The 18,858-nt window shown below is 40.4% G+C and overlaps 1 protein-coding gene across 1 annotated transcript; it reads right to left on the reverse strand.

Moving 5' to 3' along the window:
• Positions 1-5,225: 5,225 nt before the first annotated feature.
• Positions 5,226-17,325, reverse strand: PIGA (phosphatidylinositol glycan anchor biosynthesis class A). The gene is made up of 7 exons (XM_050890647.1): positions 17,280-17,325; positions 13,452-13,530; positions 12,524-13,188; positions 11,838-11,970; positions 10,538-10,670; positions 8,899-9,105; positions 5,226-7,191 (listed from the first exon to the last, which is right to left on the reverse strand). The coding sequence occupies exons 1-7, from the start codon at positions 17,323-17,325 to the stop codon at positions 6,928-6,930; spliced, it is 1,527 nt and encodes a 508-aa protein (XP_050746604.1). The 3' UTR covers positions 5,226-6,927.
• Positions 17,326-18,858: the final 1,533 nt, after the last annotated feature.

Here is an 18,858-nt window from a genome sequence, read left to right on the forward strand (position 1 = left end):
TTTGGTTTGCTCTTTGAATAGTTTCTCAGGTCGGCTAAGTTGCACTGGGCTATTCTTGGTATCATATGTCATCTATTTTAAACCCTGCAGAACCTGCTGTTCCTCAGTTACCAAAAATACGTTCTGGTTTTATTTGGTATGGGCTATTTGATACTAAATAACAATACCAAGGATAAGATAGTTTGAACATCCCCTGCCATACAGGAAACAAACAGAAAATCCTTTCCAAACGCACATGAATTAGAATAAACTTTCAGATAGATGCTCTGCATACCACCTGAAAGCCTATACATCCACATTGTATTTATTCTTTGATGTAGCAGTTCCATTTACAAAGGCTGCATAGGTAAAGTTGCAGAAATTGTTCAGAGATACGGCAAAAAGAATACTTTTCTGTCTTTCCCGTCTTGGTAACAGGCCTTGCTGGTCCTCAGATACAGAACAAAGGCAAGCATATCAAAGAAAAGCATTATCATGAAAGAATCTGAAATAAACCCACATATTTTCAAAGCCAGGGCTAAGAAGTAAAAGTTATTCTAGGAGAGGAAAAAATACATTGAAAGTGTGTAATCAGAAACATGGGATAACATACTGGTATTTTCCATCACTCAGGGATAAAGAATGGTGTCCATTAATATCTCCTGCAAACAGCATCTTACTGTTTTGAAAGAATGGAAATATTTTTACATTATCCATCATTGAGTCAAAGGTGAAATATTTGAAACTGAAGAAGATGCACCCCTTCTTTAACTGCCCTTTTTTCTTTCTGAAGGCACACCGCTTCCATAGAGAACAGAGTATTTTTTCTGCATGTAATTAATTGCGTCTATGTAGAATACCCCATCTCCTTTTCATTTAAAGTTTTCTTGATTCCTATTTTCCTACATGCACAGCAGGAGGGAGATTTATTTCTTTCTTTGAATCCCCTCCTTGCCCAGGTTCTCTTACCGTTCAATTTACACACCTGTCAAGGGAAAGAGCAGGATAACTCTCCTCTCTTAGAGATCCCAAGGAGATGGTGGATATGCAGAAAGAAATTTTACAGCAAATTATTTCCCTGGACATTTTAGATGCAATTTGTTTTGTTTTGTAGCAATACAGCTGGCTTAGTACCTTGCTGTCTTCAGCACTCTTCCCTCCCAGGTGCACTAGAATGCTATATAAAATACGTGCGGACAGACTGAAAAAAACACCCCAAGCTATTTTTTCATTTTTCAAGTGAACCAATTTTTCTAAAATTCTGATTTAAACCAAGATATTACATTTTTACCAATAACTTAACACCTTACATAAATATTACATATACCTTTCCTTCCACAGTAATATAATATACCTGTAGAAACTGTAACACCTATGAATCCAAAAGAGGAAAATTGTCTATTTTTAGTCACTTTAATACTGTTTGCCACAGGACAAGACAGCTGAAGACACACATTACATGGCAAGAGAAGTTCAGTTAAGGAATCAGAGAAAAACAGTTAAGTTTGCTCAACTGGGAAACAAAAAGGAGAAATGAGCAAACAAAGGTGGACCAAAAAAGAGATGATCAGTTAGCCCTAGAAAAATACGAGATAATGCAAACACTCCTCCTGAAGCCAGAGGAATAGCAAAAGGTGTAAAGAACAGAATACAGGATGCAGAGGAAAAGAACAATCAGAAAAAAAAATAAGATCATTACAAAGAAAACGTCAGCCTAAATGATGGAGAAATCTTTCTCATGTAGGATCTACAAAACTGGCACTCAATAGGACGTAAGCAAGAAGGAACAGCACCTTTTAAGAGAAAGACCAGAAAACAGACTTCTGGTTGCAAAGGAGGTCCATTGATCTTCTTTCACAATCAGCCTGCCAGATAGTAGGTAGAATTGTAGAAGTCCACAACCCTCAGAAAAAAACAAGAGACTGGAGATCAGGTGATTTCCACTGAAATTCTCTTATCACTAAAGGAAGGTGAGATTCCAACAATGCTGAAGAGCTCTCCAGGTGGTCTAAAAAACCATGAGGAAGTTTGACCGCTTGGAAGCAGTCACAGGAACGTGACTCTTCCAGAAGGACAAGCTCCATTTGTGTAGTAGCAAAAATCACCCTCCTGGCTTCAGAAAAAGACAACTAAAGATTTTTAGTTAAATGATGGAGTCATTTGAGAAAAGCTCATGTAATCTCTTTATCTGCTCTTAGTGTGCAAGAATAGTAGGAAAATTACTGCGGTGGATTAAAAAAAATCATCAGTGGGAAAACGGCTGAACAGCATGGTGGGAAGTATTAATACTGGTGAAGGTGGTAGTCAGGTAAGCTGTAGCAAGATCTGGTGTGAACACTCGGAAACATCTGGTATTTCTGAAACTAAAGAAAGGTGAGCAACATAATGTAGGCATGAGAACAGGTATAACACAACGGAAGAGCAACAACAACGCAGAAACAGGAATCTCATCTTTCCTCCCTCGCTGTTTTGGGCAGCATCGTTGTGAGTTGAATGAGATGGATTATACAACTCCATCGATAGACTGGAGTGAACAAGTCAGCCCTCCGTAGAAAAAACATGCCTTATTGAGAACTTCTGCAAGATGCCCAACTATTCCATGAATCACTAATTAATTACTAAATTGTCAAATCAAAATATCCAGAAAATATATTAATCCTTCAATAAAATTGTCTTCAGATGGTGAATGAATAGAAGTAGTTTAGCTAGATCCTCCAAAGAACTGGAAAGCTAATGTTTATATATCCTTAGTTTACAAACATGCAAGGAATAAGCACAAAAGAAAAGGCAGGCCAGCTTAGAAGACAACTCATTTTCAGTACGGTTCACCTTAACTTTAGCCAACAGTGAGAAATGTCAGATGTGACCTGAAGAATTTGGCAAGGAAATAAAGGTTAGAGGGATCCTCTTCTCAAAGAAATTAAAAGAGGTATTGGTCTATTCTTATGCTAGACACTCTTTGAATTACATCAGCGTATTTCTAATGTATATAGTTGAGAGTTTGAATATCAAATACATTCAATCAAAGTAAGACAGCCGGGGGAAAAAAGGAGACAGAAACCCTTTATCTCGAAGGGAAGAGACCAGAACAGAGACGTACGGAGAGCCTAGCTATTTCTTTTCTATCAGTTTGATCTAATAAATGACACTACTTCCCGTACAAGCCTTGCCTCATTTGCATCCTTACGTCAGCACACTTACAACACTCCCGCTTTTAAAAAGGGATGCATATAGTGACTCACCGGTTGCTTTCAAACAGGCAGATGTGGGATTCATCTCGCCTATCTGCCACCCATCGCACCACGTAAGGTCTGGTCATCTAAACTCCTGCTGCTGCCTGGGCAGGAAGACAGCAAATCCCAGCGGGCAGTGGATGTCCCCCCGCCTGCCTCCAACGCCCGTGCTAGCAGGGGATGACTCCTTCTCTAGGCGGATGCCATCAGTCCCTCCCGCTTAAACCACCAGCTTAAAGAACTAGCGTGTACTAGACAACCAGCTTATGCACGGTTAAAGTTCGATGAACCCCCCCACAAATATCATCTCCAGAGCTGTGCCAGTGTTGAAGCAAGTCAGAATCTGAACACAATCCAACCTACCTGTTCGGTTTACAAGAAAAATGCGTAATTTCAGTACAATGGTAAATTCAGATGTATAACTGCATCTTGCCTTTAGATTTGTTCCCTTAACAAAAAATACCCACCTTTTATCTGACTATGTCAATGCTCAAGTAATTAGGAAAAACTGTGAAGGCCAAGGTACTACGGAGTGTGGTAAAAGATGCACAGCAAATATGATGAGAGTAGTTTAATGATAGCAAATCAAACATTAAAAATATTTAAATATTTTTTAGTTTTAAAAAGTTTGTAAAACCATTTTCTTTTGAGATTGATTGTTCTATTTACATAAAGTCTGTATTTTACTGGAGCATCAAAAAGATGTACTTTTACAATTATTTGTTTATAAGCCTAAGCATATATGAAAAAAACGACTAGCAAAGAGAAATAAATATCAAAAGGAGAAAAAATAAGTTTATTTTAAAAAGATGCAGAAAAACTTGACCACAAAAATAAGTACATTACAGTGTATTTACCTTCTTACAGATCTATCCACATCCACAAAAACACAATCTGAAAGATGAATCTTACATTCATACTTTACTTGATACTTGTTCTGGTTTAAAATACAATTTTCAATTATCAACACGCTGTCTATACCTAATTCACAGTGTCTGCATATCATGTACTGGAAACACAATTTCTCCTTGTGCCTGCGGGATGGAATTTCATTGCACATCAATGGTCCCTTCTATGAAAGGGGGGGAACCTTCTAAAGAGAAGGTTTTTGGGTGTTCCCTCCTCCTCCACACCAGAGGCCCTGCTCTATGCAAGACATTACTCAGTTAGTATCACTCTCTCTTTGGTAACATTTCCCTAGTATTTCACAATGATCAAATGTTACCTACAAGCACAACTGAAACATGTTAGATTTTTTAAGTAGTTATTTTATTCATTTCTAAATACACTCATTATCTCTGTTTGGTCTTTTTATTATTCTGACTATTTTATTTAAACTTTTCCATTTCACCCACTGATGCTTTTTAAAACTGTAAATGATTCAGTGACATCATCCCTTACTCCGCTGCACAAGGCTCGTAAGTGAATCAGTCCCGCAGAGTTATGCGTAATACAAGTTGCATTACTTGAGAAACAGCATATTTGTAGTTAAACCAGTTATGGATTAAATTTTTGTGGCAGCTTGTGCAGAATGTTTTTTAATAATAATCTTTCTCATAAGAAGTCCAACCACCAGTGATGGGAAGCAGCAATACGGAGTATATTTCTGGACTTTCTAATTGTATGTTCCCACATATTAATGAAAAATATCCATTCTTTACGGAAAGATAAATAAACTTTTAGATAAACTGTAAATTTGTCTTGTAAACAGGACTATAACATGAATAACATAATAAAACCTTACATACACAATGTTCCACAAAAGAGAGAAGTACTTTGAATAGATTCTCACAATCCTGTTGAAAATTTGACTTGTGTTTGTAGATGTTGCAAGAAACCAAAAAGAAATAAACCAGAATCAACAAAATATTATTAAAAATATATATATAACATTTCCCTGGAATGATAATCAGTATTTTTAAAAAGTTGTCATAAACTTGAATGTTTGGGGGGGGGGGGGGGGGGGGGGGGGGGGGAACCCATAACTTCAAAAAGTAAAATATTACCTTAATTCCATCCATTTATCCATAATCTCTGTGGCACCATCTTAGCTGACCTCCACTTTTAATGTAGAGTTTGAAAAATTCAAATTGTAATACAATGCATGTTGCACGTTACGTATCAAAGGCTAAAAATTCTAGTAAAAAGAAAACAGACTTTGTATATGGCATTTATTTCACATTACCTTTCTGTGTTTCATGAAAAGATGTTCAATGAAATTACAAAATGTCAGACGTTAGGGTAACTACATCTCTACACAAACAAGATGATATTGACAGAAGTTGTGTTTTAAATACTGCCCTTCAAGGGTTTGGAAACAGTATTTTCATATTGCACAGTTTTAATAGTAATACAGTGTCCAACACTACATAATACTCAGTCATAAAATCATAAGATTTTGAGTCTTCAGTGATGCTTGAAAAAGAAATTAACCCAGTGCATTAGGCAGGGGGGAGTTTTAGAGGTTGCTGACATAAATGAGACAAATGCCTCCTCTCACACATTAGCATGTTGTGCCGCCTATTGTCCCAGGTATACATTACTTAAGACTGCTAACAGATGCAAGCAGCCACTTCTTTTTTTTTTCCTCTCCATGAAAAGCATACCTATTGGTTATTTCCATTTAAGGGAGACCTTCCCAAGACTTCACTTGCAGAACCTGCCTGACAGTGTCTCTGATGTGGTCTAGCTGAAATCACGCACACTAAACACTGTCCCTCCCAGAGATGGACTGAAATGCCATTTTGATCATAAGCAAGGGGAAGGAAAAAGAAAAGAAAAGAAAGAAAGAAAAAAAGAAAGATAAGGGAGGGTGGGAGGGGAGAGGGAGTGAGCAAGCACGATGGTGCTTGTTAAGCCCTTCACAGATTTCTCTCTCGCGCGTGTGCACACGTACACATGTGTTACTTCACACTTTGGCATAGTCTGCTGGAGGAGTTTTCAGGCCTGAGCTGTTTCTGAAGGCTGTATTATCTCTAAATAATATAATAATAATTTCTTCACCTATGTACTTTAAAAAAACGCTTTACATCACTTCCACACATGTAAGTGAACACGACAAATTTAGCACCTCTGAAAATATCAAAAATTCTTTATGGAGTTTTGACTTAGCAACAGGATGATCCAATTCTGACTAGTGAAGAACTTCAAAATAATAACACTATGCAGGCAAAACACTGTCACTGTGACACAACTGCTAGAACTAAGTCTCTGAAATTTCCATGGTAGTGGACTTCATGACTAATTTCAAGTGCCAATTTCATCTTAGAAGAGAAAAGGTGTGTTTTGTTGGGTTTTTAATTAAATATTTTTAAATAGGTCTGAAAATAAAAATCACAGTAAATATCAGGAATTAGCAGGGACTACTGCAAGCTAATAATTTTTATTTTGCTTTCCCAAATACCACTGAAGTTTACAGTCACTTTCTGTAATATTCAAGTTGTCGAGAAAAATCTTGTAGTTTTGTCTCAAAGGCTTTTGACACATATAAAAACCCATGTTCTCCTCCCAGCTTTAAGTGCAAAAGAGATGTCCGCAAATTTGCATGAATCCAAAACTAAATTAAAACATCATCCTAAATTGAGGTAGCACATTTAACCAAGTTTCTTTCCAAGAACTTCAGAAAGAAACTGAAGAATTTGCTGATAGAGACATTACTCTTAAAACATTAAAACCTTCAGCGACTGATGCGCTCTTTCCTCTCCATTTAAGCATTTTAGGAGCTTGGAAGTTCTTCTTTACCTCCTCCTTTTTTCCCCAAAAAATACTGTTTAGTCCATGCACCTTTAGGTCCTGTGGCATCTATTGCAACATCAATAATGGAATCTGGAGTCATCCACCTCAGAAACGCCAAGAAAAGGAAGTTCAGAACAGCAAAGAGAGCAAAAATATACCCAGTCACTGGGCCACAGTGAGACATTAGTCTGTCAAGCCGCTCATCCATTGGTAAAACCACTTCATCTGCAACCCTGTCATATACCTAAATGGAGAAGAGACAGAAAGTAAGAACTTAAAACAATGTTGCTTCTGCCTCAAAAATCAGGCAGTGCTTTGTTGTCAGTGTGCAAAATAAATTTTCTATTCCTAACTACTAGATGGGACAAATATTACCCCAAAAAAGCTTTGCAGATTTTAAGTGTTGATTTATGAGTACTGTTCTAGAAATTGCATTAATTTATTTAAGGAGAAAAAGGAAAAGAAATGTTCTATTTTTTTGACAGACCTCAAGAGTATTTCATAAAATAGGAAGGCTGCATAATTTGTCTCTTATGTGATATTATATAGAATTGGGTCTTTTTAATTAATTGAATGGATTCTAATCTCATATTCACACCAGTCATAGGAAAAGAGTCTGAACATGCAATTACTAGATTTTCAACACAAAGATGGATGAACTCATAGATGAGTTGGCAATCTTCCAAATCTCTGTATTTGAACAATCAAGCAAATCATAATAGGATAGTGATTTTTATTTAAAGAAACACTAGTAATTCTTAGTAAAATTCTTAAAATTCAATGAATGTGAAAAGCAACTACATGCTACTAGTGACTTAATATAACATATTAACCACAACCACTAAAAAAAAATTAAAAAAATATAGTTCTGTGTTTCATAGAACAAAACCATAAATACCCACTACACACAACTCAAAAAGGCTTAAAGGACACAGAGTTTTTTCCTTGAGAACATTACAGACTTCATCCTACGGCTAACTTAACAATGAGCTAACAAACAACTGTCTTTTGTACAATGTAGGTTCCATGCATACATCTTCCAATCATACTAACATTTTCCTTCACAGAAGGTTGTTTTTTTTTTTAAAGAAAGGGCTACAAAGGAAACTGAAATCTAGACTAACTTCTATAAAAACTTTGCAATTGAAACGATGCTTGCAGTTACAAAATCATAAAATGAATTGTACTGACAGTACTTGAAAATGATAAAATAAACTGGTTGTACATGATACTTCAAAGAGATGTATAAGATATATATATCTGAGTACACTACAATGTAATTAAGAGGCATGTGATTCAGCTACACTCTTGCCTAAAACATAGGGGCTGAAGTCAGAAGCGACAGATCTCCAAAGGCATTTATAACATTATTGCAGTTAACATTCTTCATTAACGGCAGAGTTTTTATGCTGAAGCACAGTTCTAATTCTGAAATGTGATTTCAAAAGTGTGGTAATTTATTTTCATTACATCCATAGCTTATGTAAATCCAGCTATGTTCAGCCTACCGGCATTAAACTACCTCTCATAATTTTAAACCACTTGTTAACACATGGCAGACAAAACTTTGTCATGAACTCTGCCTTTTCCTTTTCATACATCTTATACAGCATGTTTTCCAGTTATGCCAGAAAAGTTATTTAGTGTGAAGACGGGAGAAAATATATGAGTAGAAATGTAACTAAAGATCTAGGCTGTTCTTCAGAATATTTATCAGCAGTTACGGCATAGAAAAAAATGCAAATAGAAAAAACCCTATCTAGGGATGTATTTGGGGGGGGGGGGGGGGAAAGTATTTTCTGAACCTTTTTAAACCATGTATGTTTGACAGAAAACACACTGAAAAATTACACTGAAAGATTACATAGAGAACGTACATAGTAATGTTTCAAAGAAGCAGCTGTTTCAGAAATGTACCTTAAGAGAATTTAAAAGAAGTGGTTATACATACTTTCTCTGTTCTCTCTGCTACATTCCTCCATGTATAAAATGTCTTTACTTTATTATGAACATTTTCTGGAGATGGTAGTGTTCCTGATCTGAGCTGGGCAATAGCTTTTTCTAATCCATCACACAAAGATTTCACAGAGGGTTCACATAAAATAATGAGATTTTCTGGAAGCACCTCAGGAATCCCGCCAACTCTTGTACTCACCACCTTTGAAAGAAACAAAAGAAATAGCACATATGCTGCATAACAATAAAATCAAGTGATGACACTGCTATTACACTGTTTAGATGCAGCACTTAAGAATAGGGGGAAAAAAAAAATACAATGAGTGGTTGCCATGAAGGCAAAGACCAATATTATGCTTTGGGAATTTTACCTGTACGCGAACTAAAGGTCTAGGCCCTAGAAAAGACCTAGCATAGGAGACTACCTTTAACAATGTTCAGAATGATTCTTTGGTAGCATGACAAAACAGAAGACTTGGTCTAATGAGTGGTTTATGAAACATCTTTCCTAAAGGTGTTTGTCAAAGTACACAACTAAATCTGTGTAACCAGATTTTGGACTTTCTCTCCATTGTCCCTCATGAAAACTGTTACCTCTACTTGGAGAGGACAGTTTTACCACATCCGCCTTCAGCTTATGCTTTCTAGGCTACTGAACATTTACAAGAATTTCTTTAGAAGTTCAGTGATTTTAATCTGAATTATTTTTAAAGGGAAATCAGAAACTACTAAGACTCACATTACACAATCATCTCTAAACAGCAGGCAACAATAAGAAAACTGCATAACTTCCTCACCTCTAGAGAGGAAAACAGATGACAGGGGAATAACTACCACAACCAGGTAGTAACTACTGACAAAGCATACTGGAATAAAAAAAAAAAACCAAAACAAAACAGTCCCTCGCAGTTTCTATACTTCTTGTAAATTAGATACTTTTATCAGTCTGTCTTTTAAAAAAAGTTTCTTTATATTTTAATGTGAGAATCTAAGTTCTTTGTGGCTGTCGATTTAACTTTTTTTTGAGTTGTCAATCTGAGTTTTACATTAGCCAGAAAGGGCTTTTACTGTTTTCTCTTTCTCCAACTCTTATCTTGAATCCCTACATGGTAAGGCAAATACACCCTCAGTTAATACAAGAAAACAAATGTCAGTTCTTGGTGCAGGAAGAAAACAGTTCTAGTACAACGGTTTAGTCTGGTAATTCAGTATGCCTGACTGACCAGTTGCCCATGCTCATGAGCCATTTTTGTGCAGAACCTCTTAAAGTAGTGTCAAAGTAAACCTCCATGAACAGCAACTACCCCAAAACTCTGTAAAGGAGTACATACAAAATAGCATTTTGGAGAGGCAGCCTGGTTAGTTCAGAGAACTGAGAGTTAGCAGATCTACATGTTATTCCCAATTCTGCACAAGTTTCTCCTGGGAGCTTAAGCAGTTTCGGTTAATCTTTCTGTCTCAGCTTCCAGGTGATCTGTAAATGGGGATAATATCCGCTCACCTTTGTAACGACAGAGCCTCAGATGAAATCAAATGTTACAAGCACATATTATTTAATCATGAACTTTGTTTAAAATGGATACATGCGTTCTAGATAGTCAAGGGGGGGGGTTTTGGTTGGTTTTTTTTTTTACCTGTAAACCACAGCTTGCTGCTTCCACAATTGCCATACAGAAGGCCTCAGTGAGGGAAGTGTTGAGAAAAACATGCCCCTGGACTAGAACATTTCTAACATCCTGGTGTTCCAAGGCTCCTAGGAGACGTACTCTGCATATAAGAAAAAAAAAGGGAAGGAAGGAAAAAAAAAAAAAAGAGAGATAAACACTAGATTTGGACTGTAATAATGCTGTATAGTGTTACACATATTCTGAAAAATGTACCAATGGTTCACACTTCTATAGCGAGAGAAGGAAAACGGACACGTTTGTCCTGTTTTGTCTAAATTTTTCCAGCAATGAAAAATAGAAAACTCTGCTTCTTATTTTCACACTAAAAGAAACTTCTGAAAATAAAGTTGAGGGGAGAAGTTGCTCTGTTTGTTTTAATGGCAACTGCCTTCAAAACATTACTAGTGAGCTTTCTAGTTCTGTAAGAGAACATGGCTTCATGCAGTTAATAATTAAGATTTGTCATCCTTTCTTTGTTCAGATGTAGTATCTGAATCTTCAATGTGAGGTCTGATCAATCTCAGTCTGAGGGGGGGGGGAAAGTATTTAGGATACAATGATCAGGACCTATGATTCTGAAGAAATACTGGGAAACAGAAAAGGGCGAAATAAGAATGGTACTAACAAACAATTTTTTCAGAGGAATCACTGACTGAAGTACAGAACGGGCAACAGAAAACAGAGAAAAGGAAATGGAAAATTAAGAACTTTGTCCTTGCCACATAAAACTGTCTTTGAACAAGAAAACCCCAAAGAAATACACAAATGCATATGCATCACAGAAACATTTTGGTAGCACAGTAGCACCAGGGAACATGTTTGTAGTACCACAAGAACACATACTAGATAAGCACTACCTTGAAGACTTTCATACTGAAATAATAAAATAAATTATTCGCAGTCATCCTCACAAGCAGCAGTGACACAAACTAGCTGTCTAACATCTTATGCCACACGGTAATATGTGTTCCAAACATCACAGTTTCAGAGAGGAATATGATAAATTTATGTCTAAGCTTTTCTCTGACTCGAGTGAAAGTTCATACAGGGTTTATTTCTATGAATTAACTTGCAGGATCACAGTCCAACTCCGTAAGTCTTCAGTTAGTGTCTGGTCTATCTGCCTTGCCTTCAGTAGTTCTCCTCTTCTCCAGCCTCAAGTTTTTGGGGTTTTTTTGGGGGGAGGGAGGCAGGCAGAAAGGGTGTTGCTGTTGTCTTCCCCACCCCTAAAGTACATTGAAGGGTCATAGACATGCATAGAACAAACCTGTCATGTAGCTGGTATCTTTCCCGGACTTCTTCCAATACGATTCGTTTTGGTCCTTCTCCTCCAACTAAGAAATGTAACTCTGGATATTTCTGACAGAGCTCAGGAATTATACCACTAAGCAAATCTATACCTAAGAGTAGAAAATTTAGGGCAAGCCATTATCATATTTGATTTTAGAACTTATCATGATGTAGCCTACTGCTACAACTCTATTCGAGAGAAGAAAAAAAAAAAGTCTCTTGAAGACAGTTACACTGCTGAGCACAAAATTCTGAAAAAAGACAACTTGTGATCTATTAGGAGACATGAAAAAAAAATCACTTAAGTTGTTGTTGCTTGATTAAATAAAAAACAGTTAAAACATTTCTAACAGAATATATAGATTAGGGCCTAAATCATATCCCCAATATAAGCCAAACCTTCCATTTTACAAATTTCAGTTTTCAATATCTTCAATATTACAAAAGAAATACACCTCTGAACCCAACATGTGCAAACTGAAACGTACATTTCTTCTTTTTGAACGCACAGACACAAAAGCTCAGAAACATCACCTTACAATGCCCGTTTAAAACCCAATCCATACCACAGATACAGCGTAAGTGGTACCTAACCAAGACCCTTCTTACCACACCCTAAAGAAAAAAATAACCAAAATAAACTTACATTTTATCTCCCATTACCTTTTCTGTAAACAAGTCTGCTGACAACAACAATTGTTATTGTACTGTCATCCCTCCTTGACGGGTCTGGAGTGAAGTCGGTGGGATCGACAGCATTGGGGATGACAGAGACTATCAGAGGGTCCAAAGCCGCTCGCAGCACCGTGTTCTCCTTACTCGTGTAGGAGACACAGATGATGTGGTTTGTATCGCACAGGGACACTGTCAGAAGTTTGTTGGTAAGCACCGAGCTGACATCCGCAAACCCAAAGAGGGAGTGGTCCGTGAACACCGTCCGCAGCCCCATGGTCTTGGCGTGGAAGAGGGCGTCGTGGGCCATGGCGGAGAAGGAGCTGTGGGCGTGGACGATGGTGACCCTCTCCCGCACAAATATGTACCTGAGCAAGGGCAGGCTGTGGAAGAGCGTCGTCGCCGTGGACTGGTTGTACATGACCTTCAGCGGCAAGTAGTAGACTTTCAGCCCGCCGGTGAGGTAGCGGACGCCCTTCCGGCGGCCATAGGCGTGGGTGACCACCAGGACCTTGTGGCCCCGCTCGATGAGGCACTGCGACAGCTGGTACACGTGGCTCTCCACGCCCCCCATGTTGGGGTAGAAGAAGTCCGACACCATGCAGATGCTGTGCGCCTCCCCCGGCGGGCCCCCGGCCTCCATCCCGGGCCCGCTCCTGCCGGGGGAACCACAAGGCGCCATCACTCGCCGGCGGCCGCCCGCGAGGACCCTCGGCCCCCTCACCCGCCGGGCCCGGCCATCCCTCCCGCGCAGGCCGCACCGCGGCCCCCGCCAACGCCAGCAACGCGCACCGAGGGGCGGCCGCCGCGGGCCCTTTAAGAGGGCGATCACCCCGGCAACCGGCGGCCGCCTCGAGGGAGTGGGGGGGGGGGGTGGGGGAGGGGGGGCGCGTGCGTCCGCGCGCGCGCGTGCACGTACCTGCCGGCCCCCGGCGCTCCCTGCGCGCTTCCCGGCGCCCTCCCATTTCCGGGCACGGCCGCCCGGTCACCACGGCAACCTCACGACTATTCCCTCCCCCCACCGCCAGCCGAGAGCTCCCGCCTCCAGCCCGTCGCAGCGTCGCAGCCAATCGCCGCCCGGCGCTGCGTCACGCGGGAAAAGAAGCGGCCAATCGAAGATTGGGGAGATGGGACGTGACGGAAGCGGGGCGGGCCCTACGCGCGCCGGGCTGCGGAGGGGCGGGGAGCGCGGGCCGTTGGGCAAGGCGGGCTTCGCCTCAGGCCTCCTGCGGGTGGTTCAGCCGTGCTCCCGGGCCCCAGCCAGCGGCGTGTCCGCTCTCCTGCAACGGCGTTGCCCTTGCTGTGGTGGAAAGCCTGCCTCGGCCGGTTGTTGTCAAAAAAAAAAAAAAAGCTTGTACACAAGCATAGTCCAAAGCGATGAAAAAAATGAGCTGCACGCTGTAAAGTGGTAGAATTGCCTTAAAACTCAAAAGGCTTTGCTCTGCCCCCAGCATAGAAGCTCTTCTGGTGCACTGTTTGGCTCAGTCACAGCTGGAACTGCTGAAACGTTCTCAAGTCTTTAGCCGCAAGTGTTGGAAGCTTGCTCGCTCTAAATGAAAATGAAAATAAAAATACAATGATTTTTACAGACAGTCCAGGAGCTCGAACTTTGAGAGATGCAGCTGGGTTGTGTGAGTTGTGCTCTTGACACCCCAGGCTGGCATTGCCTGGCTGTGTATTTCTGGTCTTCTCAAGGAGCTTTGGAATCAGCTGTTAGCAGCTCCAGCACCGGCCCCACTGCTGCTGACTGCCAAGAAGGATGTTGCCTCACCAGGCTAGGGTTGTTCATGCCTTTCCTATACGTTCCCAAAATTATGTTTGGCAGCTACTTCTCCTTGCCAAGCTTTCTGATACGAATTTTGTCAGATTTGATTCTGTCATCACTCCTACGCAAATATGCATGTCATGAGTGACAGTACAAGCTGACCTAGGCTGCAGTGCTGGCTGGATTCCTAGTTAGGTTGAAGCTTGGACAGATATGGTTTGGAGGTGCTGATCCCAAGAAGGACCAAGGAGGAAATGAGGCACTTCATTCTGGGGACTGAAAGACATGAAAGACGCTAGTGTGCTGAACAAGAAAAACATTGCTCGTTGTTTGAACATTTCTCATGTGTTCAGAAAGGCGAGACCAGTATTGGCAAATCTGACTTCATCATCAGGTGCTCCTCCGGTGTGGCAAGAACCTGAATTTCAGGATGAGAAGCTGAGTATGAGGCCAGAAGGGGGGAGGCTTCTCACCTGCAGCAGGAGGTATCCTGCTGTGAAAGAAGAGACTGGGAACCAGGGGGCAATAGGGATCCTAGTTCTCAGAAGAAACAGCAGCCTGGGTGTAAAGCAGCTGCCTTGAATTACATCTAGGAAAAAAAAACAAAGTAGTGCCAGGAGAAGGAGGAAAGCACTTGGAGGTTCTCAGCTGCAGCACCCCATGATGTGATCCCTGGTAAATGACGGTGGTGACCTCCCTTTGTGTCAGGCTGCCCTGAAGAGTCAAGCTGTACTAGTCACTCCTATTTTAGGTGTCAGAAAAACAATGGTTATGGTTTTAACTATTTGGAAAAAAAATTTTTTTTTTTAGACTAGTTCTTCTTGTGTGCTGTCTAGAGAAGCTGTAATTCTTGGTATGCAAGCTTAAAAAATCCAAAGAGAAATCGTCACTGGTATACAACATAGCAGCCCCTCTCTTCAGCAAAAGAAGTGGCATTTGACATGTTCCATAGGCTGATGCTGACCAACCACTGTGCAAATCCAGAATACTGGCACCGACCTACAAAAGGTCCTGTCTTCCACAGGACAGATCCAGTTAATCTCAGAAACCTCTTTTTATGCCACAGCAGTTATGATTTTTTGTCCCTCTATATTTATCTGAACTTTGGAGAGAACTTGGCGCTTTCCCAGCAGCTGGCCATAGGCTCTAAACATCTTTCTGAAGGAGGTCAGGAAAAGTATTGTGGCCAAGCCTTCCTGCCTTTGGCCCGGTATGTTAGCTTTGGCGGTCTGACATCTGTGTTCTTCATTAAACGTGTCTAGTTGTGCTTAATGTCACACCTGTCAGTGGTCCAACTCAATCCCCCTATATCAGCAGCCTCCTCCCATTCTTGTGTTCAGACGACCTCGAAAAAGTTGTTTGCCAAGGAGCTTAGGAAAAACCTTAATGGAAAGGACAGGAATCTTTGCCACTGCAAAGCTGGCAAAGGTGCTGCTACATTTTCTGTCCACGGCTGGTTCACGAGGATGGGGTACCACACACTTTTCACTGGCTGTGTTGTATTGTTGTTCATTCATAAAATTGTCACTGATCCTGGGCAGATCCAGAGTCTGTCCTGCCCTGATCTGAGGTGAAGCCGTTGTGAAGGGACCAACAGCTGAAGAGAGAATCAAATTTTCTTCCTTTCTAAATGCCTGGACTCAATGCATTCACTCCCTCATTTAAAGCACGTACAAGGTCAGAGTGAGACTGTGGGATATGTAAAGTAGAGAGTAAAGATGTTAAACCAGTGACAGCAGAGTAATTACTGCTTCCAAGGCTGGTCCTCGAATGCTCCCTAAAGCACCCTCATAAATCGAGTTAATGGGGAGAGAAGATGGAGGACACTTAAAGAGACTCCTGTGGCTTTGTTCTGGTAGCAGATGCCATCTTGCCTCAAGGAGACCGCTTCGGTGTTCTTGAAAATGCAGGAAAACTTTCTGCCGGGTACTCTGCTCTATCATCTCCCTCTCAGCCTCCTCTCAGGCTGAATTTGCTACTCTGTCCCCAGCCTGGTGGGCAATGTTTCTTCTATTGCATGTCTGTCTTGAGCAAAAGCTATCACTGTTTGGTGAAGTGGCTTTGCTGAGTGTAATAAGCTGGTGTATTGAATTAATGCATTTATTTATGAGCGCCCGGTCTCAGAGTCCTTCCCGGTCCCTAGCGGGAGCAGTCATCACAAACAAAGCCTGGGTGCTGGCTGTCTTCTGCCTTCTCAGCTGAGTCAGCGATTCAGCTTAAGGGCTCCCTGAATGGGGCAGAAAAAATTCCTGGGCACACAATGCAAAGCGGTGGCTGTGCTCTCCCTGACATTTGAAATCCATCAGAAGGACTGGTTACCTTTGTTCTGGCAGACCTAAGGGATATCTGCCCTGCAGCCAGCGTACAACCAGCATCAACTCTCTAACAAGTCATCTGACTAATTTGACAGAAATGCCATTCTGCCTGTATCTGATCTGGATCAAATAAGATATAGCAACACAGAGATCTGGTATCAGTTATTATGAAGCCACAGCCTGTTGACCAGACTAGACTTGGTTTTACTTTTTTTTCTCAGCTTTACTTGATTTTACTGTCTATTTAGTTGCAGATCTAAATTTCTGTTTCTGCAGCCTTGAGGCCACATCAAAGTGCTTTAGCATTCATGTATCAGCTGCGTTAGAAGAGAAGGCCTGTCTTAGAGGTCTTCTGTTTGTACCTTTAAGGCTGCACTTGACACTCTTTTAAAAAATCCTGGGCATTTATGTCGTAGAGTCAATACAAACTGAAGTTCCAGAACTCTCAGATGGGTTTCAGTATTAAAATGCTAACAAAATGGGTTTAACTGAAAGTTAAACAAGTGTAAGGTCTTGGTGGAAGAAAAAAAAGGTGCTGTGACAACAGCAGATGGAGCTATTGGAAACTTAAAATGTGTTCGTCCTGGTGGGGATGCAAAATATTCTCAGTGCAAAGCTGAAGAACCTGCACCTGGTATGTGTTATTTCCTACTAGTAATGCTCCTACCACACATATGCTCCAGAACATTATCAGCACTGTTCTCTGTGCTCATGATACCCATTAGTGTAGTACCTGCCTGCTTTCTATAGTTTGAATTAAAAGAAAACTGAGTTTCTTATAAAAACTAAACATGAACTATCCAATATTTTGATAGTTTATATCCAGATGTAAACTGTAAAGCAAGAATAATTCATTGTAATTATACTTAAAATCCATGAAATGAAACAAGGGTTTAAGTTTATAGTGTTATTGTAGCCTTGAATATCTAAAGATAAAAACAAGGTAAGGTCCATGGAGGAAGCAGTAATTTCTATTTGACTGTTAGAATTGGCAAGACTCAGAGAGGCTTCCAGGCATGCAAACCCTTCTTGAGGTTTGAAGCGGAAGCCACAGATTTCAAGCTTTGTGCAGGTTGGAAACAAGTGCTCTGAGTTTAATTTAATTAATGTGGAGCAGAGCAAGGTGACAAGGTGATTGGCCTCCAGGGGACAGGTAGAGAGGCATAGGCATTATTAACTATGAAAACTTTAAGAGTGAGCTGTGGGTAGTTTTAAAATGGGATGCACAGGGAAATGGCAGATCAGAGAGACCAGATGACTGTAAAGGGATTTTCATAATATGCCTTTGTAACTGAGCTACAGGAAAATACTGCAGTTTATTATGGAGACAATATTGATAAGAAGTGTTGCATAGTTCTTCTGCAGATATGGTGAGCTTTTCCTTGTGTTTCATCACTTGTATTGGTTATTTTATTCTGAGGAGTGAAGCTAAATAACCACTATGCAACCGTATTTGAGTGTTCAGACACATTTCTGAACAGTTAGCCTGTTCATACGGAGCAAGAAATGCTTTCCCGAGAAAAAAAGAAGAGCAAAGGAGGCACATGAGTGTGCTCAGACAGCGGGATCCAGGGTCAAGGGAAAGTTTTGGATAAATGCTTTGCCAATGAGTCACCTAACAGAAACTGATGGGTTAGTCTGGGTATCTTGCATCACCGTTTCAGCTGGACCTGTGATACTAAGCCACATGTTAGAGATACAGTCTTCACCAATTAAAAATACCACTTAGCAAAACAAGTGGGGCAGAAGACTAGGTGGAATGCTTCCTATTTTGTTACCTTCTTTTCTTGACACTTACTTTGTAATCACATTCAATAACTGGATATTTTTAAATATATAGCATATACTAATGCAGACAAAAATCATTGATTATTCAGCCATAAACATTTTAAAGGTAGCTTTTGATGTTTAAGAAATGAAGCAGTTCACACTAAGTCATGGATCCTCAATGCTCTCAACCTGAGCGTACCTTTCACATTGAGCAGTATTGTAAAGTATGATAAAAGTGGAAACAAAGATGAGTGTTAATGGCATAAAAGTCAAAATACAGACCAAGCCCTGACAGCATCCTTTTATGTACTCATTTTGCTTTATTGGCTAAAGGAGCGGTTTCCTTTTAACTTAATTTAAAACAGACTTTCTCCCCCTGAGTGAAAAGTTTTTATTGAAGTTTTTGAGTAACTGCTGATGTAGGAGTCCGACAGAAATAAAATGAATGGCAGTACATCATTTGTAACCCCTGACTT

Source organism: Gymnogyps californianus, chromosome 1, assembly GCF_018139145.2.
Source record: "Gymnogyps californianus isolate 813 chromosome 1, ASM1813914v2, whole genome shotgun sequence".
Classification (NCBI taxonomy): Eukaryota; Metazoa; Chordata; class Aves; order Accipitriformes; family Cathartidae; genus Gymnogyps; species Gymnogyps californianus.

Coding starts and splice junctions, on each gene's coding strand:
- PIGA (XM_050890647.1), bottom strand. CDS start 17,325: ATGAGCACAGAGAACAGTGCTGATAATGTTCTGGAGCATATGTGTG. Junction 9,106..10,537: donor CAGCAAGCTGTGGTTTACAG/GTAAAAAAAAAA, acceptor TTTCTTTCAAAG/GTGGTGAGTACAAGAGTTGG. Junction 7,192..8,898: donor TAGCAGAGAGAACAGAGAAA/GTATGTATAACC, acceptor TTCTCCATTTAG/GTATATGACAGGGTTGCAGA.